Source organism: Ananas comosus, linkage group 3 (assembly GCF_001540865.1).
Source record: "Ananas comosus cultivar F153 linkage group 3, ASM154086v1, whole genome shotgun sequence".
In the NCBI taxonomy this organism is placed as follows: domain Eukaryota; kingdom Viridiplantae; phylum Streptophyta; class Magnoliopsida; order Poales; family Bromeliaceae; genus Ananas; species Ananas comosus.
In genome coordinates this window covers 15,190,403-15,213,228 of record NC_033623.1, presented here as the reverse complement: position 1 = coordinate 15,213,228, position 22,826 = coordinate 15,190,403, and the positions used below count along the sequence as shown (strand labels likewise).

The following is a 22,826-nucleotide window of genomic DNA, read 5'->3' as shown; positions in this document are numbered from 1 at the left end:
ATATACATAGAGTAAGGCTACTATGCTATCGGAAGCACGGAGCCTTCCGTGCTTCCAGCTCGTTTTCGATGTTGCGATTTTCGAATCGTCGATCGGCTCCGTTAAACTTGATCTAGAGTATTTGAAGTACCTAGAAAATAAATTTTATGATTTTACGATATTATTTACCTAGTGAACGAAGGGGCTCAAAATCAACGGCTGAAAATAAAAATCTTACAAAATGTAATAATATGGCATTAAAATTTTAAATCAAAGATATTGATCTTGTTTTATATAGTATAAAGAATTTTCTATCAAAATTTCACGTGATTTGGATATTTCTACACCGTTAAACTTGCAAACGTCGACTAGGCATTGAATTTGTTGATTTTAAGCCCTATTCGATCACTAGAGAAATGATATCGAAAACTAATAAAATTTATCTTTCTAGGTACTCCAAATACTCTAGATAAGTTTACGGAGCGATCGGACGATTCGAATATGTCGCAAACATCGAAAAAAGCTAGAAAGTGAGCCACGGAGCTACGTACTTCGATAGCCATAGTAGCCTCACTATAATATTATAGTATATATATAGAGAGAGGAGAGAGAGAGAATAGAGTACGTATACTAATCGGTAACACCGAAACGCTTCCAGTGCTAACCAAGGTTGGTTTTACAATATATGTGCGCTTCCAAATCGACATCGGCTCGCTTACACTTTAATCTACACTTAAAAGTACTTTAGAAACTAAAATTTCATAATTTGTTGCGATACCATTTACCTTTCAAACAGTATTGCTAAAACATTGAACGGCTGAAAATAAAAATCTCATAAAAAATGATGATAAAAGATTTAAATTCAAGATCAGATATACTAATCTTACTCTAAATAGTGAAAAAAAAATTTATAAAATTTTCATCGGATTTGGATTGTTTTACACCGTTAAACTCTCAAACACACCATATCTGCCATTAAAATTGTCAATTTTGAGATCTTTTGATCACTAGTCAAATGATGTCGAAAAAATCTGAAATTTAGTTTCCAAATACTTTCAATAGTGTAGATCAAGTCTAACGGAGCCGATCGTCAATTTGGAAGCTGCATCATCGAAAACAACTTGATAGCACGGAGCACTCCGCACTACCGATAGTATACAGTTAAAATCCATATGGAAATTCAAATTCGCCGAATTTTTGTTTTTAATATACATATCTAAAACTCTATCTATTTAACATTGAAATAAATCCGCTCTTCCGTTTGAATTTGAATTCGGATAAAGTTTTAAATATCGGTATCTATTGACAACCCTAGTGGAGAACTGGAGATACACCCCTTAATTTAGTTAAAATCATTTAATAGCTAGCTATAAAATGACAAGACATCTAATTTAGAAAAATATACAATTTGCAAATACGTTAAATTATTATTATTTTTTCTATGAAGTCATAAAAATGTCTAAATCACTATAATTCTTTTTTGGGGGCTAAGTAAAATACTATTTAAAAAAATTGCTAAAAACTAATAACGTAAATTAACGTGGGGCGTTGTGATTAGCGGAGAAGTTACTTTGCTGTTGGAGGTATTACAGCGAATCCCATCCTCAATCACACCACAAGCCCCTGCTTCGTCCGCAGAATCCGTTCGATGAATGACACGTGCCAACTCTCACGGAATCCTCGACAATATCCAACCACGATCCGACACGTGTAAGAATGACGTGGCATCAGACAAAGGTAATCCTCGAGAAACGACATTAATCACATACCTACAAGATTCCAACACATAAAGCAATGCTCTTTTTCTTTTCACTAATTTAGGATATATGCTCAGGGGTTTTTTCTTTTACTTCTCTCCTTTTTGAGAAAAAAATTAAGAGGATACGAGGTCCTTAAATAAATGTATTATCAGAAATTTTAAATATTTAAATTTATTATTATCTTATTTAAAGGTAATTGTCCCGTCACAAAAATATTTTGTAAAGTGGGTCTTAAGTTTTTTTTTTTTACTTTTAACTCCTAAATTCCTCATCCACAAAATCTTTTGGAGGTAGCCTCGGTGAGAACCACGTGCTCTCAACACCATCCAACCACTACTCTTTCAAAAGTACCAAACAATTTCTCTCACACACACTCTCTCTCTCACTCCTCACAGCATCTGACACCCATTCCCTCCTACCTACACCACTATGTAATATATCTTAGAACCCATCAACGTTGCTCATCTTAGAGCTTATTATTATGTGTTTGTGAGTCACTGTCACACATCACCCACCAAACTTAGTTACAAAAGAAAAGCACTAAAAACCCACTTAGGGGATAAGATTATCCCTAACTTAGTTGGATTAGAGCAAATTCTCAATTTTAATTGGCGTCAATGGTATCGCCTCTGTAGGATCTTTGCTTGCTCCGAAATGCGACAATTCCCATGTTTTGTGGTTTTGCGTGGGATTTGGACTCTTTATTAGTAGAATTTTCTAGATGGTGGTGACATTTGTAAATGTAGTTTTCTTTTAGATTTTCTGTAGTATAAGTACTTCTGTGTTTTTTTTATTTTTGCATTTTTTTGGCAGTGAGATTTTAAGGATTTTGTGATGGAGAAGGCGTTGTTAGAGGTTGTAATCACAGGGAAAACATGTTTCAAACCATTAATTGGTCGCATGGATAGCATAAAATCCTCTCAATGGAAAGGTAAGGTGGAAATTGCATGAAAATCCATGTAAAAAGCTCCAATTTTTATGTGTTTGCATGATCCGTTTATTCATCATTCATATGTTTCCGAAAAAACACAGGGTTTCCGGTAAAGGCTTGCTATTCGGCGGCGAGAACTCCGAGCAAAGAGATCGAGTCTCCGGTTGCTCCGACGAAGTTTCCGAGGAGTGATTCTTCCTGTGTTGTGAATGGATCCAATGGTGCTTCTTTCATATGGGGATCCTCTGTAAACAGTTACATCCTTGATGCATATGAAGATCAGTATGGGGGGATAGTTATTAATCCGGATCGATTGCCGCGCGACGCAAGTGCTTTCGCCAATGCACTTCAAGCATCCCTTTCTTTATGGAACTTGCTTGTAAGCTCTAGATCCTTGTGCATTTCCTCTTTCTTAATACCAACTTATTTTTCTCTTTGTTTTCTCTGTTTCTGTAGAATGAAATAATGCCAATTTCGGATATGCGAAGGTGTTAGCTTTACGAAAGCATGTGTAGTTTGTTGCCAAGTTCATAAAATTCTACTATTAATCAATATTTTGTCATGTGCTCAAGAGTGTTGAATGATAGAGTTGAGGATTATGCTTTGTAAATCTAGAGAAAGTAAAGGGGACTAATTTTTGTGTGCACATTTTCCAGGGTAAGAAAGGGGTGTGGCTTAAGCTACCGCTGGATCGATCTGAGCTCGTCCCCGTAGCAGTGAAGGTATGGTCAATTTTAGCAATCTTGTGAATCGAGTGCTCGTGAATTTTTCTTTTTTTGCATCATAGTTGTGACCTGAAGAGCGGAAGCTGCGATCTTGTTAAACTATTGCTGACCCAGTAATAGTTATCTTTCGCCGTCGATCCTTTTGGAAATAGTTTGATTTGTAGCCACTTTTACAAGTATCGGAAATTTTCCGCGCATTTTCTCTGGGAGTGTAATCTTGGGAGCATCATTTCAGGAAGGATTCAAATACCACCATGCTGAGCAAACTTATGTAATGTTAACTTATTGGATTCCCCAAGGGCCTTGCATGCTTCCTGCTAATGCATCTCATCAAGTTGGAGTCGGCGGCTTTGTGATCAATGATCATAATGAGGTACTCTCTCTCTCTCTATATATATATATCCCTCTCTATATAGTATGATCTCTATTCGTCCTAAAAACTCCGTGCACGCAACAATGAGTTGGTTTTGGCCATTTACGGATTGTTGTTCGCCGCATACTCTTCTTGTTCATAGTATGAACCATTTTTGTTCTTCATTAGGAGAACGTTTATGTGCTCGGGTAATTCATTATATGTTTCTAGTGATTTTCTACATGTTATTAACGTAACATTGTCGAATTTCGAAGGTGCTTGTGGTGCAGGAGAAATACTGGTGTTCTGCATTTTCCAGTGTATGGAAACTTCCGACAGGGTTTATTCTCGAGGTAATCGTCGAAGCAAAATATCAATTAAAAGTATCTTCAAATATTCAAACTCATTTGAATCATTATTCCTTTCTCCAAAAAAAGAAAAAAATATATTGAAGGTGAGCTTAAAACGGTTTTTTTATGGCAGTCCGAGGAGATCTTTACAGGAGCTGTAAGAGAAGTCAAGGAGGAAACTGGAGTAAGACTCAAAGCTATATTCCTTTTCTCTTTATGAGAATCTCACATCTCTCTTTGTTGTATTTAACTGAAATTTAATAATTAGGAAAGTAACTGAATGTTAATCCAATCTCTGATGTATTCTACAGATTGACACCGAGTTTGAGGAAATAATTGCTTTTAGGTAATTATCCCTTTTATGTTCTCACAAATCATATATTTCGGCACTAATTTCATACTAAATTAAGCAGGACATTTAGCATAGAGAATGATTTAATGCTGAGAGTGAAATTTACAGTAATATGTAGGTTTTAATGTGCCCATATTTTTTTGTTCTTCTAACCGCCTCAACTTTTCCACGATGAGGATACTGTAATTGACGGTGTTTCTTAATTCAGTACAAACAAACTGTGGAAAAGAGGCGAAACGATTTTGTTTTTAAAATCTAATTTGTTGTTTTCTATTCCATCTTCCTGTTAGGCACGCGCACCATGTGGATTTTGGAAAATCAGATTTGTTCTTCATCTGTATGCTGAGGCCACTGTCAACTGAAATCAAGATAGATGATGCAGAGATACAGGCAGCCAAGGTAACTGTAACAACACATCAATAAAAATGTGATAAAAATGTAAATTATCTAATGGAAAATTTAGTTGCTGAATGGAGAAGAAAATGGAAAATTTTATTCTGCTTTCAGTGGATGCCCCTCGTCGAATTTGTAGAGCAGCCATTCAATCAGGAAGACAACATGTTCAAGAAGATCATCGACATCTGCATCGCACGGCTTAGGAAGCGATATTGCGGATTAGCAGCTCAGCAGGTGATCTCGAAATTTGACGGGAGATCATCTTCGTTGTACTATAATGTGGTCGAGCCGCAGGATTCTAACTGCCAGGGCTCGTGAAAGCTTGCGCCACCACGACTTTGTGATCAAAACCTTTGTGGAATTGTATTCTTCTTTGTAATGCTTTTTGTACATATCACTTGAAAGCTTGCGCACAACTTTGCGATCAAAACTTTTGTGGAATTGTATTCTTCTTGCAATGCTTTTTGTACATATCAATAAAGCCAATTTGATCGAGTGCGTAAGTTTCGGCCTTTCTTCGGATTTTTATCAAATTTGAGAATCTGCTTACGAGGAAATAGACAATGTTGAAAAACTCCTTACCTGGACGAATGTTTATGTTTGATTACATTATAATCGAAAAGCAAAGATCATTACCCACACGAATCTACTAAACTGTATTCATGCAAATAAAAAAGAAATGTCTTATGTGCGTAAGGATGATGCAAAATATCTAAACGGTGCATATGTAGACACCATTAAATGTAGTCCTATTAATGAACAAAAGACTCATAGAATGTTCAAATGTGGCGTCGAGATGCGGATAATTTACAGTATCTGCACAACAGAGATCTTAAATATCTGAACAATTTGATCTAGTTGAAAACTTTTTCCTATTGAATCGGTCGCAATTTGGCTTAGAAATAACCATAGGCTTTACCTTGGAGCTATACGGGAAAGTGAAGTGTTGCTTGGCAAGGCTTTTTCAAGAAGAATTGAGCTGCCTCTTTAGTTTGAGAACATCTTTTTCTCAAAATCAATAGCTATAATGAGTGACGAGGACATCGAAAAAGTAGTAAGCGATTCGACAAAGACGTCACATAGATATATGTAATGAAAATAGGACCAGCAATTCAATGAGGAGTTTATCGGTTATTAATAATGACAAAGATATTCTTTCGACAATTTATAGATTCATTGGATCAACAAATGCACGCGAACAGCGAATAATAATAAAAAAAAAAAAAAAAATCTTGCCTACCTGATTGCAAAAACCTGCTTTGCCAAAATAGATAATCTATTCAAGAAGTGCATCAAATAAGTACCAAAACAAAAGTAGGCGAAAATTTGATTTAATTTGAGTCAAGAGAAGAGGTATATTTAACACACTCATACAAAATATCCTTTTTGGGGTTTGATTCACTGAACAGTGCTTTGATTAGGACGAGCAAAGTAATCGCCAACACAGAGACAAATTTTAGTGCAAAATAAGATCAGATAATCATATTGTATAATATATGCGGAATAAATGGGACACCTTTTCAATGTTTGGTGTATCTCCACGTTTCCAATTGAATCTCTGGTTGAGTTTCTTTTGAGTGTTTTATAAGAATTAGTATATGAAAATTTTATTTTTAAGGTATAGTTGAAGAAGCATTAAAAAGTTTTTTATCATAACAAAAGCAAATCGATTATACGTTTGTAAAATATCTAATTGCTATTTTCACACAAACTCTTATATGGTATGCATAGGAAAAGAAGAATAATTTTACTAATCATTGTGGTCAACTAAAAACAATTTATAATTAGTCAACGTCGACATAATTTTAGTGTAGTGGGCTGGGCCCAGGCCCATTTCCAATAATATATATATATATTGGAAAAAAAAAAGTATATATAATAATAATATTTATTTATATTTTTTTTATTTAATTAATTTTCGAAAAGAGGTTAATTCCCGTTTCGCCTTCCTCCGCGTGAGGGCGAAGCTCTCCTTTCCGGAGAGAGGAAGGGAGTGGAGATTATTATTATTTAATTAAATTAAAATTGATTGTGCGAAAAAAAAATTCCTCAAAAAAGAGAAAAAAGGAAAAAGAAGCACGCGCGATCTCTCCCTATCGAAAACATTCCACCTCCCCCCAATTTCTAGGGTTCCGAATTCCCCGAATGCGTGCGATTCCCCCATAGATTCGTGTCCTCGAGCGCGATTCGGCGAATCGGGGATGCGGAATCGGCTCCAGATTCGGGAATTTTAGGGGAGGTGTTTCTCGTTGGGATCGAAGGGGATCATGCGATCGATCCTCGCAGCTTCTTCTTCGAAGAAGGACAACAATGGCGGCGGCCGCGGCGGCGGCGGAGGAGGAGGAGGAAGCAGCAGCACGACGCATCTCTATTTGAACGTGTACGATCTCTCGCCGCTCAACAATTACCTCTTCTGGTTCGGGCTCGGAATCTTCCATTCCGGAATCGAAGGTGCGTTACTCTCTTTTTGTTGATTTGATTTGGAGAGGGAGATATTTATAGAATTCATGTGAGTTGTGAATTGTTTGTGGTTTGTTTGAGTTGGTTGCTTTAGATTTGAAGAGCTTTTATGTAATTTGTTGTAGGAATTGGATAGATTTTAGCTTTTTGATTGTGTGATGTTACTCTTTTGGCTATTCGTCGAGCTGTTTGTGTTATTGATGGTCCTTCTTTGTCCCTGATGTTCAGTTTCAGATCTTATATATGATGTTGTTAGTTATTAGTGTTGTATTCTTTGATCTGTTGGAATTAACGTAAGTAATTCAAAAGAAATTGAAACGTGCACGAGTGGATGTTAGGAAGAGGGATCCCTAAAAACCCCTATCGACCTCCTAATAGCATTTTAATGGCTCGGAATGTTAACATCTTATTTACCCGAACTAACAACTAGGTTAATGTATTGAGCTATGATGCTTAGTACCGAGGCACTTAACGATTGGTTATATGAATTTTAAGGTCTGTGGTCTACAGAAGAGTTCACCGATGCTAATTGTTAAATTTAAAGTAATTGTGGCAGCCCAGAGTTTTTGGTTTATTGTTTCAATGATACCTACTCCATTATAAGTAAACTAAATATACTTATTTGATGTCCGTTTGATAAAGTAATTACAGAATATTCAGAGTGAATAGGTTTTATGCTTAATATTGATTTCCTTGTCTCCCTTCTCTGTATAATTTTATACTTTTTTAAGCTTTCCCATTTTGGATTATTCTTTTCATGTCATATTTGGGTGGAGTATCCTTGTCTAAGCTTCAGAGTCTTATAATTTTGCCAGAATATGGAAACATATGGATTGATTCTTGTTTGCTTCAAGTCAAATATGGGATAATGTTCAACTGTAGAAATGGTACAAGTACAATTGTTTAGCATTCTTGATCGTACCATATTGTAGTTGGTTGATTTAACAATTCAAGAATACAACTATTGTCTTAAAACATGGTGTATATTAATCCTGCTTCACAACCATGTAATTACATTCCTACCTTTCTTTCTAATGGCTGCTCTTTATGATTGCATGTGATCTGACCACATTCTTAACAAACAGTACATGGCATGGAATATGGATTTGGGGCCCACGAGTACCCCACAAGTGGTGTGTTTGAGGTTGAACCAAGAAGCTGTCCTGGTTTTGTATTTAGATGCTCCGTGTGGCTCGGCACAACCAATATGCCCCTATCAGAGTTCCGCGTGTTTATCCAAGACCTTGCAAGAAAATATCATGGTGACACATATCATTTGCTCGCCAAAAACTGCAACCATTTCACTGATGATGTCTGTATGCATTTGACTGGAAAACCTGTTCCTGGATGGGTGAATAGGCTCGCCAGATTAGGTTAGCACTTTTTGTGACGGATATATTCCACTAGGGGTCCCCAACCTTTGCGGCTGATTTTTAGTATGAACGTGATTACTTCAATTGCTACTGTTGAATCCGCACGGTCATACCTTTTTTCGTTCATTTTCTTCATTAAATTGGATGGCGATACCCATGTAATTATCATTTTGAAAGTTCAAAAGTCACTTGCATGACAGTTTTGAAGATTATCTCAATGTTTCTAATCCAATTTTGATGGAGGAATCTAACTTAAAAGGTTTGATGGTGATGAGACTTGATAGGTTGAGGACCAAATTGAAATAAGCTTTAAGTTGAGGACTCATGTTGGAAATAACTCCTTTATGAAATGACCTTTGGGCCTCGCAAAGAACTGTGTACTAATATCTATGCCCTTATGGAAGTTGCAGGTTCCTTGTGCAACTGTTTTCTACCAGAAAACATTAAGGTCACGGCAGTCGGACATTTACCAACTCATCCTGAGTTCTCTGGTAAGTTTCTCATTTACTAGGTAACTTTTCACCTTCAAATGGTATACTGAATGACCAACTTTCATAATATGACCAGTTTGTCGTCCCTTCCTACTCATTTGGGATATCGAACACAAAAAGGTTTCGGGGTATGGCTATCTTGAGTGAAGCATTACCCTACCTTTTTGTGCAAGTTCATACATATAGTCGTCAAGTCAAGCTTCTCATCTGCTTGTACTACATGCCCTCATCTTAATTTCTCATTATGTGTAGCTTATGAAGAATTAATGTGATATTTTTTAATGCTTTAAAAGGAATTGAAAACAAAACTGAAACAATCATGGAATTGCAGTAATCTTTTTTTAGAGGAAGGATCGCTTGTCACATAAATAATCATGATTGTTAGTGGCAACTAATCAGTTTAATCATCTGCTTCTAAACCAATGTTTTTTGGTAGTTTTTACTTAACTAACCGTTCAGTGACGGTCAAGTTACTGACCTTTCTTCCTTTTCCCCTTTATTGCCGAAATCAACTGTGCTTCAGACGACGGCTCGGAGTCAATTGCTTCATCAGCCTTGGAGGAGATCTTCGAGGAAGAGCTAGATCACCACCTGCTAACAACGCCAATCAGCGACATTTCTCATTCAAGGGACAAACAATTGAGGCTCGCAAAAGAAGCCCTGTGAATCTCTGTGTTTTGTGACCGTTATACATTCTTTTGTTTCCGCCAATGATACACGTCTCCATTACGGTGTCCACGTCTCGTTATCAGTATTGACCAGTCTTGTGCTCTTCTTTGTCCGTGGCTTAATGTTTCTGTTTTTTCTATCACGTCATGCTCTTTTTTCTTCTTTTTTTTTTCCAGCATAGTGGATGCAGTAATGCACTCCCTGATTTCCTTGCTGGCTTGAATCTTAAAACTGGCCTAGGTTTCTTTCTATGCACCAGTTTTTTTCCTGTATTTGCTACTTGAGTCATCATTTATCACAAATTCTGCCTAGCTTTCTCACGTCGACAAGAGCTGCATAATGGCTGATAAATTCAGGGATCCATCTGCTACCTGAGAGCATCCGCTCCCCGTCGGTTCACAAGAGATCGAGATGAGCTCTTACAGGTGCTGCTTTCTATATAGATGAGGTGGTTTGCAAGCAGCTTCTGGCGATCTTTTTTTTTTATATCTTTAATGAAGATTTAGATTAGGTCCTTCGCAAGCAGCATCTGACGGACCTTCCTTTTATCATTGATTAAGATTCGGCATCTCACACAATGGTCGACTGCACCTGCCGTGTCTTCTGCTTTCGTTATGAATGGAGAATCCTCCTCCGCTGTCTGGCCAAAAAGGATACCCAGAAATAAAAGCGATCAGCAAGAATACTCTAATTCTGGTTAAACTGTTTTAAGAATTCAAGCCACTAACAACAATACTTGAACCCTGAAGAGTAGCGAAGTTCCAATCCTTTCTATTGGGCTCAGAGAATGAGGATCGAAGCATAGTGTTCATCGAGCTCACAGAATAAGTATCGTAGCAAAGTGTTCCTCTGACCCATGTAAAAGTTTCGTGCCCTACTGAAAAGAAGAAATTTTTTTAAAAAAAGAGGATGAAAAAAAAAAAAACACAAGAATAAAGCAGTGGCCGGTAGTCGACCAGAAATATCAGCAATTTTACAGTTGAATTGTGAAAATAGAATTGGACCAATTATGCTGTCTCATATATATAGTTTAACATATATATGGTGTAACAAACACATTGCCATGAATGTTAAATACAAGTCCGTAACTTATCGATACTGGTATTCTTTAACAGCCAGCACCTTCTTTTACACACCAAATAAATAGGAAAAGGGGGGGAAAAAATGCGCTCACAACACCCTAATCATGACGGACAAAGCCAAGTCGACTAAATTAATGCCTAACAAACAAGATCAGGACAGCCCTAACTCACATCCGGTGTCTCGAGGTCTTTAAGGTCTTTGTATGCAAAACTAATCTGGTGAGGTAAATGGATGGCCTTAACACACTGAAGCAGAAGCTTCAGTGACCAGGATTTTCTGCAAGCTTTCTGCAATTTTTATGGAGCAGAGTTAATAAGTCTGTATCATTTTGGGCCTCTGACGCTACAATGCTGAGAAGTGTTTTCTCTACGTTGGTCAACCGTTCATAGGGAAGCTTCTACTTGGTGATGCTCAAGATTCCTGAGCACAATTCTAGCAAAGATTTTGGCTTCAATTGGAGCTGTCGCGGCTGCGGCGGCCGCACGCAGGACCCGTGCAGCCCCGGCTTTTTGTAGGAGGCCTGCATGGTGCATTGCATGCCTGCCTCCCAGGAGCGTAAACTGTAATTACCACAAAAAGGAAAGAAAAAGGGTGAAGTTGTTAGAAAATACAATTAGAACAAGAATCAGAAAAATAAGAAGCATAAGATACAACATAAATTAAAGCGAGCCTTTCAATGAGCTAGAACAACAGAGAAGCAACCGTGATACAAGGCATTTAAAGAAGAATATGGACCATATAATTCTAACCTGCAGAAGAGCAAAAGCAGCACAAGAACGAAGAATTGAGGAAGGATTTCGAAGCATGGCAACAAATCGCCCGATCTCAGCACCACTGAGAAGTAGGTCAAAAGAAACTTATGAGCAAACAAAAGCTTTCCGCTATACTTTAACTGTCGCATAATCCCAGAAAGAAAAGTATATAATCACTAGCATCCATTTTATACACTACAGAACACACGCAAGTTTAAGAAAACCAAAGGTCAATATCACAAATAAAATAGTGGGATCATAGTGCACAGGATAAAAGCACGCGAGGGCCACAAAAAAAGCATAGAGAAAATGGCAGGTTAAGAAAAGTTCTCAAGTATCAGAAGAGAACAGGTAAGATCTAATTATCTGTAATCAGGAGAAATATTTGAGCTGACGCCATAAATTTGTTGTTGTGATCTTTCTTTACTGGTAGAAATCACATAAAATATAATAATTCCACTCTGCTTAAACCAAATATATCAGAAAAAACAAGAAACTTTTAGAACAGGAAGTAGTATACTGTGCAATCTGTTAAGTCTAAGAGTAATAGATAGATGATTCAGTGGATTTAAATTGCATTGCACTTAACTGAACTAACCAAACAGGAAAAATGATTGAAAGGAATTAAAGAAAACCTGCATCTTAGATGCCCCGCTTCTTGTATACGAGTTGCTTCAGCAACCTGCGCCAAGGCTGCTGGAGCTGAGGACGAAGCTGCAACGGAGAAGACTGGTGGATCTGAAAATGTGAGCACAAAAGTTTCTATATGTTTCAATGCCATCCTTCTAGCACCATCGAAGTTCACACTCTTTGAAGAACCCTCTGACGATGGTCCGACTACTGCCACCTCATCCATTCTGCAAACATAGATTTAAAAACAGAAGATTAAGACAATGATGCAAGTTCACTAATTCCCATAAAATGGCACATATATAAGAATTATGTAAGTCTTTACCAAAGTGAGAATTCTACATGCACCACAGAGTATCATGCCTTATCAGAAAATAAGTGCTTGTTTAGCCTGGTTTCCAGCATAAGTACTATTCCCAGGAGTGGTCAAACATTCGGCAAATAAAAAATCCAAAATTTTGATATGGCCAGAAGCAGGAACAAGATTATGGACCCAAAAACAAAAGCTCTAATTTTAATCTTTTGTTTCTTCGGCAGCATGAAGCTGTTGGATGCATTTCAATAAGAAAAAAGTTACTGCTTCTTTACGACAACACTTTTGCAAAACTCCGGCATGACCAGACAGGACCTTAGCACAGTAACTCTATAGAAAGACTCCAATGTTCATTGAGCAGTCAATTTTCCGTGACCATCATCAAAGTGAGGTCTTTTAATTAATAATTCCACAGGTGAAAGAACTGAGTAAATGCACCAGGCTACCTATTCACTAGAAATTGTAGCTTATTTAATGAAGATTGCATAGAATTGCCAATGAAACAATAGTCAACAGCAAACATGATTTACAAAAGCTACCAGCAGAAGGCATATATTACGGTACCTTCCATCAAACATGTAAGCAAGTGCCAAAGCAGCCATAAAGCGAGCCATTTTCGATCTTGATGATGAACAAAGGTGCACAAGAGCCGCAACACCCCCTTCCTCAACTATGCGCAGGGCATTCCCTGAATTAAAAGCAAGATTCCAAAGTGCCCCAGCAGCAGTCTCATGAACATCCTGTCAAAGGTCAAAAAAGTTAATTCAAGATACAACAAAGAAAAAAGGCCAATCCGAAGGAATAAAATGCTTCAAAAGTCATCTCATCTCAATTTACATTAAAGGAAAAGGGTGACCATTAAAAAGTATGGCCTTTGACATGATGCAAGGGACACAATTAAGCCGTATTACTTCTATCAGACTAGCATTTTCATTTACATTAAGAAACAAACCATACTACAATTGGCCATTTTACTTGCATTCCTCAGATTGTCATGAGGATTTATATGTATCATTTAAGGCAACCAGAAGATGTAGATTCTTTTCTGGACTACTGGACATACAAGATTTTATTACCTTAATTACCAGATAGTAGCGACAAGTAACACCTCCACGCGCAATAAAAGTTGTATTCTCAATTTGGAAAGACTAAACAGTAAATGTAGTTTGATGTTGCATACTCAGAATTTCTTCGTAAATATTGGTATGAGATTATAAATTATGGCATGTCCTAGTAATTGCAGTCAAACTGCTTAAAGTGTGAAAGAGAGATTAAAAGAAGCAATAATTTGTTTGCAGTCTTTGTAGGTGACTGGGTGTTGTCTCATGTTCTGTTAAGTCAAGATGCCTACTAGGCTACTACACTGGATGAACCACTTCAGAAATCACCAATCGCATAAAACATAAATTAGCTCCAACTGTAAATTAGCTCTAAAATATAATTCTAATCACTCTGCAGGTGATTTCATGACTAGAAAGATAAGAGTTTTAGCAGTAAAAAAATTAAGCAGCTAAAAGCAGCTTTACAAAAGGCAAAAAAAAACTTACTTCAGCCTCAGATCGGGCCAGTGCAATTAGAGGTGCAATTCCGCCTTCTCGTCCAATTGCAATGCTAGGACCAGAAAAAGAAAAAGTTAATTTTAAACCTTATAAAAAAAAAAAAACATATTGATGCAGGACCAAATAATCCAATCGGCTAGATCCATTGGTTCGATTCACTGGACCTTGTGGATTGATTTGGGTACAACCAAGGATTTAAGTATCGTGGCACGGAATCATGCTGGAAACTTACCAGCACAGTACGGCACGGTGCGTGCCAAGCCGTGCCGATGCGTGCCGGTCAAAAAAATTCTTGCGTGCCGACACATAATAGTATGAAATATTTATTTTCTTTAGCAACAAAATATTCTAACTATTTATTATATCTTTTTATCACATCTTTTGGACTTTATTGAGGAAGTTACTTACTAATTTAAATAATAGAGGGTTTTGAGCTGTGCCATCGGCACGGGGTCTGTATCGTGCCGGAATCTTGTTGGCATGGTACGGCACGGTGGCTACGGCCTGTGCTGATGGGCACTTAAAACCTTGGGTACAACCCAAATTAATCTCTCTCGCCTTATATGAATATAACAAACCAAACTACGATGGATCTAACTTTGAAGAGTTTTATTGCATTACCATTTACCAAATGAGAATTGATCTATATATGGAGAATTTTATTTCAATTTTCTTTTCCTTAGGAATTAGAATTTGGCTTCTATTAGAATTTTTTTTTCTTTTTCATATTAGGCTGTTGTATAAGAAACTCTACGAATAAGGCCTCAAGCCTCCCTTTTCAATACATAAATGAAATAAATGAAATTTGAAATTGATAAAATTTATATGGAGCTTTTGGAGCACATTTTCCCTTTGCTCAAGCGTGCCCTAGAGTGAATCTAGAATTGGAGTGAATCCAGCCCAAAGTGAGTTCAGGTCAAGAGTTAGTCCTAATTGTTTTTCCTCATCTTCTTCTTTTTCCCTCTCTTTATGTTTCAGGATCTTCTAGTATGTTCTTTAATTTTCATAATTTTATAATTCGTTACTGCAAAACTTTCTAGAAATCACAAAAATTTTAAAAATCAAAAAAAAAATCTCAGAAATTTCAAAGAAAAATAAAATTTTCAAACCTATTTTGATTTTTCTTCTTCTTCAACTCTTACTTTTCTTTTTTCAATAATAACAAAAATTTTACTTTTTTCTTTAGCACCTTTAACTCTTTCTTTTTTATAACCCTCCAAACCGTAGGATCCCCTATGGCCCTATCTCAGTACTGCATCACGTAGACCAGATTTTAGTTTAAAATAACAAAAAACTATAACTGATCTAGTAAATTCAACAACACATAAGTCAATGGTCAGGAAATAGTGTCAAAACACGGTAAAAGTTATTTGACTCGGAACCGTAACAGAGACAGCTAAATTGGCATAAAAGATTGATACAGCTGACCCCTGAGAGAAGATCAAACTGAAGGATGGCTTGTTGTTTGATTCAGTAGTTTGTTAGTATCATGAACTAATCAGATACAAGTACGTAACAATTGACCGCTTCAACTGTGAACTAAGTATGTCAATAAAGAGAAAGACTACCAACCATTTAGTTTCTTGGCCATGGCATCAGAAAAGGTGAGAAAGATTTAGTTCATTAGGGGGAAAAAAAACAACTGGAATATGCTAGTGTCAAGCTTTGACAGGAGTAAGTTATTCTATACAGATCGACAAGCTTGCGATGCATGGTTCTTTAAGTGCACAGGACACCTTATTCTGATACTCCAGTTCAACATCAGCTGGATCCAGTATTAGCAGTCAAAATGTACCAGGAATTACCACTCTAACTATAATGTGTCTGACATCAATTTTTTTTTAAAAAAGAAATTCAAGAAATACTTTCAATGGTTGAGGCAGATCATGCAATGAGAGATCACAATAAAACTGCTGTACCACATCCTATTCGATGGGATTTAGAAAACAGCTGAGGCAAATTTCAATACAAGAAACATGTAAAAGCAATATGACAGTCTATATTGATATTATTATTACCTATTAGCTTCTGACACTGACAATCCCCACAAAGCACCTGCCGCCCTCTCCTGAAGGCCTTGAGAAGCATTTGAACAAGCTTGTGCAAGCGCAACCTAAAGACGAAGATATTAAATAATCTGCTAATATATAGAAATCTTCAGATCAAGAAAGTTTTGATCTGACAACTGAAGTACTCATACTAGCTAAAAAACAAATAACATGTTTAAAATCTATACAGTAAAGTAGTACCTTTTTTTTACTTGGACAAGTCAAATGAACAGATCAAAATGGAAAGTCATCAGGTTTGGTTCTAGCCCCATTTAGCAAAATGGTTCTACTTTCCTAGCTCGATCAGCAAATGAGTTTGCTTTTCTCAGATCATTTTACTTTTCTAGCTAGATCAGCAAATGAGTTTGTTTTCTCAGATCATTTGCCTTGTTTAGTTGAAGGGTACTCAATGTAAGGAGAGCCCTCACCACTTTTACTTTTTATTCAGCTCTTCTAAGTTAACAAAGTTTCCATGGGAGATTATGGTGTAAAGTTATTTACGCTTTTTCAATATCTCAGTACCTTGGTTAGTTTCTTTCTCAAGTAGTGGCAGTGTCTCAGGTTAAATATTGCTAAGTTTTTGTTAATCATGCAACTACATATTATTAATCGACCAAAATTCAGCAGGATGAAAAACAAATTATGAAACAGGTCCCTAATATATACTTGTTACACTGATACAAAGTACCTAACACATGAACCTAATATCCACCTTAGCCATGATAGTTCAATAGTTCTATTACCTCAGTAATAGAAACTAGAAAATTAATAATAACATCAAAGCACATATATTTCAAGAAAAGCAAGATACGGATGGCAAAAAAAAAAAGATGGCCCGGGGATCATGTAAATCCATACCAAGGCCTCAACACCACCAGCAGCAGCAATTGCTTCACGATTTCTATCATCAAATGACAAGTTCCACAAAGCACCAGCAGCTTCTTGTCTGATTATATCACAGGAAAAGTAAAAAAGATTATATGCATAAGCATGGAAATGAGATCATTTTGTGTTATGCACAAACATCACAAGCACTGTAAGTGGAGACTTAGAATTAAAATAATATATATGACCAATAATAAACAAAGCTAAAACATATGTTGCTCAATAATTTACTTTTCTCGGAAGCAGAACAAAAATCTCTGCAAATCTCAATTTTAATGATCATGATGATAATCGCTGCATCTGTTTCACATTTTAAAATGAATAAATAAAGGAACAGAAGATTCCATTTCAGATCTTTAGCATGAGAGTAGATCAAATATCCAAGTGCAGTACATAGATCTGGTGAATATAAAGATGCAAAGAAGAGAAATAAAAATGTATAATCATATCTAATGAAAAATTACCTGACACCTTCATTTTGGGAAGATGTTAGCTGCACCAATGCCTCAAGTGCACCTGCCTCCTGACCTACAGCAGCATTATTGCTATTGCTGTCTCCATGTGCAGCCAAGTTAGCTAAGGCTCGAGCAGCCTGGGATATGAACACAAGTAAGCAAAGAAAAGTTGTCCAATGGAACGACACAAACATCAAAATGAGATATGAAAACAAATAAAAGAGAGGTAATAAATTCTGAAACTAAAGACACTCGTTACAAGAAGGTGTTTTACATAGCACACTGGAGATGAAAAATTCTTGGTGTATCATGCAGCTGGCTTGTTATATACTCATGAGTCCCGTAATAGTCAAAAGTTACTGTCTTTAATGACAGCAATGCATTGGAAACTTAAAATCTACTTTTGCTGTAAGCAAAAAACACAAAATAAATCGACGCATCTGCTGGGAAGGATACAGACTGCAGAAGATGATTGGAACTAATGAAACAACTCTGCCAAATCCACCATGCGAAAATAACTCCAAGAAACAGGAAAATAGATGTTACAGCTTCTATAGTACCAAAAGTTTCAGAGTGTGGCTTGAAGACGGTGTTTGAGGCCTTATTTGAACTTTACTCTCCAAATGGAGGCAATATCTCATCCTAGTAAGCTGTATTTCCTTAAGTAACCGTTCAAACCAGGGATTGCCTTGCTGCTTGCCGGTCGACATGGCACAGCACACATAAAGGCACCACAGTACGGAAGTGCATAAGCTCGTTTTAACAACACAAGCCACAACCATCCTTTTCTCACTCTTTCAAATAAAAGAGCTCAAAATTCATTCCCAAGTACTTGTTTTCTATCATTCCTCCATTTGAATGTTTCAATTTACTAACATTCAGGATTAATTAGAGGAAAAGATTGATCGTCTCGATTTGCAATTGCTCTGTCAGTAAAAGTGACAGCGCGTAAATCTTTTAAAGTCACCAATAGCAGGTATCATTCATCACAATGCAATATGAATAATTTAACAGAGACCTGTTCCTGCACGCCCTCGACTTTGCATGATCGAGCAAGCATCACCAAAGCATGGACGCCACCGGCCAATGCAACCTCCATGCTGCATTTATCATCAGCAGCCAAATTTGCAAGTGCGCCAGCAGCTCGTTCCTGGTAAGGAATACAATAACAATACACAGGCTGTCAGAGAAATTATCTTCTACAGTTAAGCATAATAGAATGGTAGTAAAAACATGGCAGATAAGTATGTCGTACAAGAACTCCATCTGTTCCAGGTGGCCACTTGAAAATGAGTTCAACTAAAGCTTTCACCCCACCAGCCTCAGCAATTGCCACCTGAAAACAAGTTCAACAGATCACAAACACAAACACCGAAAGTTGCAGATTAATGAGCCGTGAAAATTGCAATAAACAAATAGAAACCTTGTGTTCCTCCCCAACAGAAAGGTTCCAAAGCCCTCCAGCAGCCTCTTCAGCAACCAACCTGTTCATGGACCTTGCCAAGTCGACGAGTATTCCAATACCCCCTTCATCGGCAACTGCTTTTGCAACTTTGGCATTTACAGACAAATTTGCAATAGCCTGTACGGTCAATGGCATCAACATAAGATTTCCAAAGTGTGTATATACTTGAAACAGAAGAAACAACAATCTCTAGTAAAGTAAGACAAGAAAGAATATAAAAAGAAAGCCCAACCTTTGCAGCTTCAGACTGTACTCCCTCCCGACAGCATCTAGCAAGACTCAGAAGCAAGGGTATTCCACCGCCCCGCATGACTGCCTCGGCCCTTGCCGGGTCTACAGTTGCATGCTCGTCGTCGATCACCACAAATGTAGCAAGCCCAGTCGCCGCTTTCTCCTGTACATCCTCCTGAGAGCTCCTGGCCAAGCTCAGCAACAATGCTGCACCCTGTTTCAGCCAAAAGGCATCCATGCCATGCGGGTTAGTCTCCGCTATCCGCAGTAGTGATTGGGAGAGCGACCATTCAAGCCAACCCATGATATCATTTGTATTCTTATCCGTATTCTGCTGAGTCCATTCATAAAAAACCGTTTGCTCCTTCACCACAGAGCCAGTAAACAGTGAAGCAACCCCCTTAAATAAATCAGTGAAAATAGAAAGCAGCAGCTTCCCCTTTGTGTTGCTGAATGCCATGGGGTTGTGGCTCACTTCCTCCTCCACAAAGATACAATTAACAGCACAGAGCACCTTCAAGCTTTTCGACTGAGAAATAAGCCTCAAGATAGCGCTAGGCGACACATCAGTTCTTGAAACATCGAGGCCGACCAAGTTTGGAAGCTTGCTCCATGCAAGAGAAGCTGTAGCCCACATCAAATTCCGTGAACCTGCAACAGATAAAAAACGGAGGGACTCCAGTTTGCCGACAGCATCCTCATCTATGTTCCCGCAATCCAACAGGGCAATCTCCTCAAGCCAGTGGCAGTATCTGGCGAGCGCATTAATAGCATCTCTGTCGATCTCTCGAACACCTGAAAGGCGGAGCCGCCGCAGCTGCGCGCAGCACATCGCCACATGGCGAATGGCATCGCCGCTGACCCGCTCGCACGGGTCAGGGCCAATCTGGAGGGTCTCGAGTTCCTCATGGCGGGCCGCAAGGACCGAGACAGTGGCATCAGTGATGTCGCGGCAATAATCGCAGGCGATCTCACGGAGCCCTCGGGCGCGGAGGCCAATGACGGCGGCCGAGACGGCGAAGCTGCGTGCAGCGCGTCGCGAGGGCAGCGGCCGTAGGCGGGTCGAAGCGGTGGGCGCGGAGGTCTAGGGCGGTCCAGAGGCAGGGCGAGGAGCCGAGGAGCCGCCACATGCGGCACGTCGACGCCAAGCTGGCGCGGTCTCGGTAGTTGAGGCATGAGAAGAGCTGGATAACGGTGTCATGCGGAAGGGAGGTCCAGTCCACGGCCTCCGAGGAGGAGGAGGAGGAGGAGGAGGAGGAGAGGAAGGAGCCAGCAACGACAACGGCACCGCCTTCGTCTCCTCGGCCGCGGCGGGGTATCTCGCAGTCCTCGGACAAGGCGGCGCCGGGGAACGGCGGGGGGAGGACGACGACCTTCTCCTTATCCTTGGATTGTGAGCCCCCTCGCCGCCGCAACCTTCGGCTCATCGCTACAAAACCCACCCCGCCACGCCCCCGCCCCAACCCCCCCGAGACCCCCCCGCCAATCCTCCTCAGGACCCGATCGAGAACCTATCCAAAACCTCGAATTCACAATCAATTGCAAATCCCACGACTCCGCCCAGCACTCGAAGCTCCGGATCTTGGCGAAACCCAAGAATCCCTCACAGTCCAATCTGGTCCCTTTCCAAGGTTGCCCACGGCGATCGACGAACAAATTTGGGGGGAAAAGGAAGGGTTTTGAGGGCACCTGGACGAGCTCCTCGCAAGGATTGGGGCACGGAGTTCGATTCCTCTAGCGGTTTGTTCGATTTGAATCGAAGAAATTGGATTTGAGATTAATGGCTCTATAAATGCATGGGAGAAAAAGATGATGGAGAGAGACGAGAGGTGGCAATTGAGAGTAGAAGGGATAGCGAGAGAACGAGAAAGGGAGGAGGAGAGAGAGAGAGAGAGGGGATAGAAGAAGAGGACGGGATCCGCCTCTTTTCGACTCACCCTCTCGGGGTTTCTTGATTGCACAAGAGGAGGGGAAGAGAAGTTATATTATGCGTACAAATTAAAAAAAAAAATCAACATGCTCGTATTTATTAGTGTATGAGATACGCTACGGTTATGTATATATGCTTGTGTACTTGTGTGGGTGCGTATGGGTTTTTAGAAAGGAAATGTTTTAAATTTGAACGTGAGTTCGAGATGTATTGAAAATTTGAAATAGAAAAAACCCTTCTCTATGATTTAATACAAAAATAAAATGCATGTATTTACAATTAGTAGGATGCTTAATAGCCCAATAGTGTTTCCTGCTAAGAACCTTGAAAATTAGTAATAACGCTTTCGCATGTTGATTTTTTTTTTTTTATGTTCGAGCAAGCAGAATTGAGCTTTAAAGCTCATCCGTTAACAACCTCAACCCAAAAATACAAACTATTTGATATCCAATAAACGGTTCTCCGATGAATACATCATTTTGAATTCTGTGACTGAAAGTATTATGATTTAAAAAGTTAGTAGATTATTCCTCGAATAATTAGTGGCCATGAGTTGATTATACTTGCTTAGATGGCAAAATCAAAAGAAACAGTGGATTGACAAACTTGCAATCGAAGTGTCCAAATTTGTTTTGATCGAACTCGGAGTTCTCATAACCAGTGTTCGCGGAAGTTTGGAAGGAAGGAGTCGCAGAGCTCAACTTTCGTGAGTCCTACAGGGTCTACGCACACGAATTTGTCTCATAGGGTTGCGAGTTCGCGTAAGGCGCAAACTGGTGACTTCACCCGCAACGAGCGTGAGGTCAAGCTCCACCATACGAACGGAACTCGTGGCTTTGCTAGGTGTAGTTTGGTTTTACCAAACACGTTCATAGTTCCGGTGACTCCCCTCTCCTATTTTGTTTTCTCGGAGCAGGTAAGAAGGCAAGATTAATCTGGTTTCCAAATTATTTCAATGAGAGTGGAGGAAGCAACTTTGATCAATTTAGACATGGGGGATGAGCGCTTAAGTGAGATGTTCGAGTTAAAGAGCTATACTTAAGGGCGAAAATAAACTTCTCCATAGTCCATTTCTTCTTATCTATACGATTGATATGTACTGTTTTAGCAATTATGTTCGCTTCACATGACTCGAACACGAGTTACTATCCAAGAAACTGTCCATAAATTTGGTCAAAGTAGAAATGTCCTAGTTGGTCCTTTCCAGAGCCACATTGCTGTCAATCAAAATGAACCAAACTTATAGCAAATAAATGGTAGATTGAGCTACATGGAAAGTGCAACATTGCAGTTTGCAAGTGCCGCCGAGCACCTCGGTGTTGTTGGATTGTCTTGCACGGAAAGATTACTGGAAGGAAAATGGACAGCGCATGCAGTACGCAGTGACTCTTTGTTTACCTAAAAAAGCAAAAAAAAAGGACTTTTTTTTAATTTAGCCCCCGACAAATTTTTATTTTAAAAATAATTCTATCAAAATTTAATTTGTAAAAATAGTCCTGTCCCTACCACGCAGGCGCCACGTCAGCGCCATGCAGGCACGACTGGGGCAGTGTGTTAAGTTGAACACGGTGAACCATTCACCGTGTTCGGTGAATGATTCATCGTGTTTTATATTTATATTCTTTTTTTTCTCTTTT

General features: G+C 38.7%; 3 protein-coding genes across 8 annotated transcripts; 2 read left to right on the top strand and 1 right to left on the bottom strand.

Annotated features, from left to right (window-relative positions):
- On the top strand, positions 2,099 to 5,356 carry LOC109707903 (nudix hydrolase 8-like). Of its 5 annotated transcripts, none has more exons than XM_020229436.1 (10): positions 2,099 to 2,170; positions 2,553 to 2,670; positions 2,772 to 3,049; positions 3,327 to 3,392; positions 3,631 to 3,768; positions 4,023 to 4,100; positions 4,231 to 4,281; positions 4,409 to 4,443; positions 4,740 to 4,848; positions 4,957 to 5,356. In XM_020229436.1, exons 2-10 carry the CDS (start codon positions 2,574 to 2,576, stop codon positions 5,161 to 5,163), a joined length of 1,059 nt encoding a protein of 352 aa, XP_020085025.1. In that variant the 5' UTR covers positions 2,099 to 2,170; positions 2,553 to 2,573; the 3' UTR covers positions 5,164 to 5,356. The 5 variants fall into 5 exon arrangements, with proteins under 5 accessions (XP_020085025.1, XP_020085026.1, XP_020085023.1 ...); XM_020229437.1 differs by having other exon boundaries at positions 2,160 to 2,228; XM_020229434.1 differs by lacking the exon at positions 2,099 to 2,170 and adding an exon at positions 2,218 to 2,359.
- Positions 6,762 to 10,158, top strand: LOC109707905 (deSI-like protein At4g17486). 2 transcript variants are annotated; one of them, XM_020229438.1, is made up of 4 exons: positions 6,762 to 7,296; positions 8,391 to 8,678; positions 9,083 to 9,169; positions 9,693 to 10,158. In XM_020229438.1, the coding sequence occupies exons 1-4, from the start codon at positions 7,113 to 7,115 to the stop codon at positions 9,833 to 9,835; spliced, it is 702 nt and encodes a 233-aa protein (XP_020085027.1). In that variant the 5' UTR covers positions 6,762 to 7,112; the 3' UTR covers positions 9,836 to 10,158. The 2 variants fall into 2 exon arrangements, with proteins under 2 accessions (XP_020085027.1, XP_020085028.1); XM_020229439.1 differs by having other exon boundaries at positions 6,763 to 7,296; positions 9,089 to 9,169.
- On the bottom strand, positions 10,823 to 20,709 carry LOC109707902 (protein ARABIDILLO 1). Its single transcript, XM_020229432.1, is given in 13 exon segments — positions 10,823 to 11,481; positions 11,671 to 11,755; positions 12,309 to 12,530; positions 13,181 to 13,356; positions 14,164 to 14,227; positions 16,194 to 16,288; positions 17,082 to 17,169; positions 17,573 to 17,700; positions 18,582 to 18,713; positions 18,819 to 18,899; positions 18,987 to 19,145; positions 19,261 to 20,269; positions 20,271 to 20,709. Coding segments are annotated over 13 exon segments (2,832 nt in total). The 5' UTR covers positions 20,687 to 20,709; the 3' UTR covers positions 10,823 to 11,304.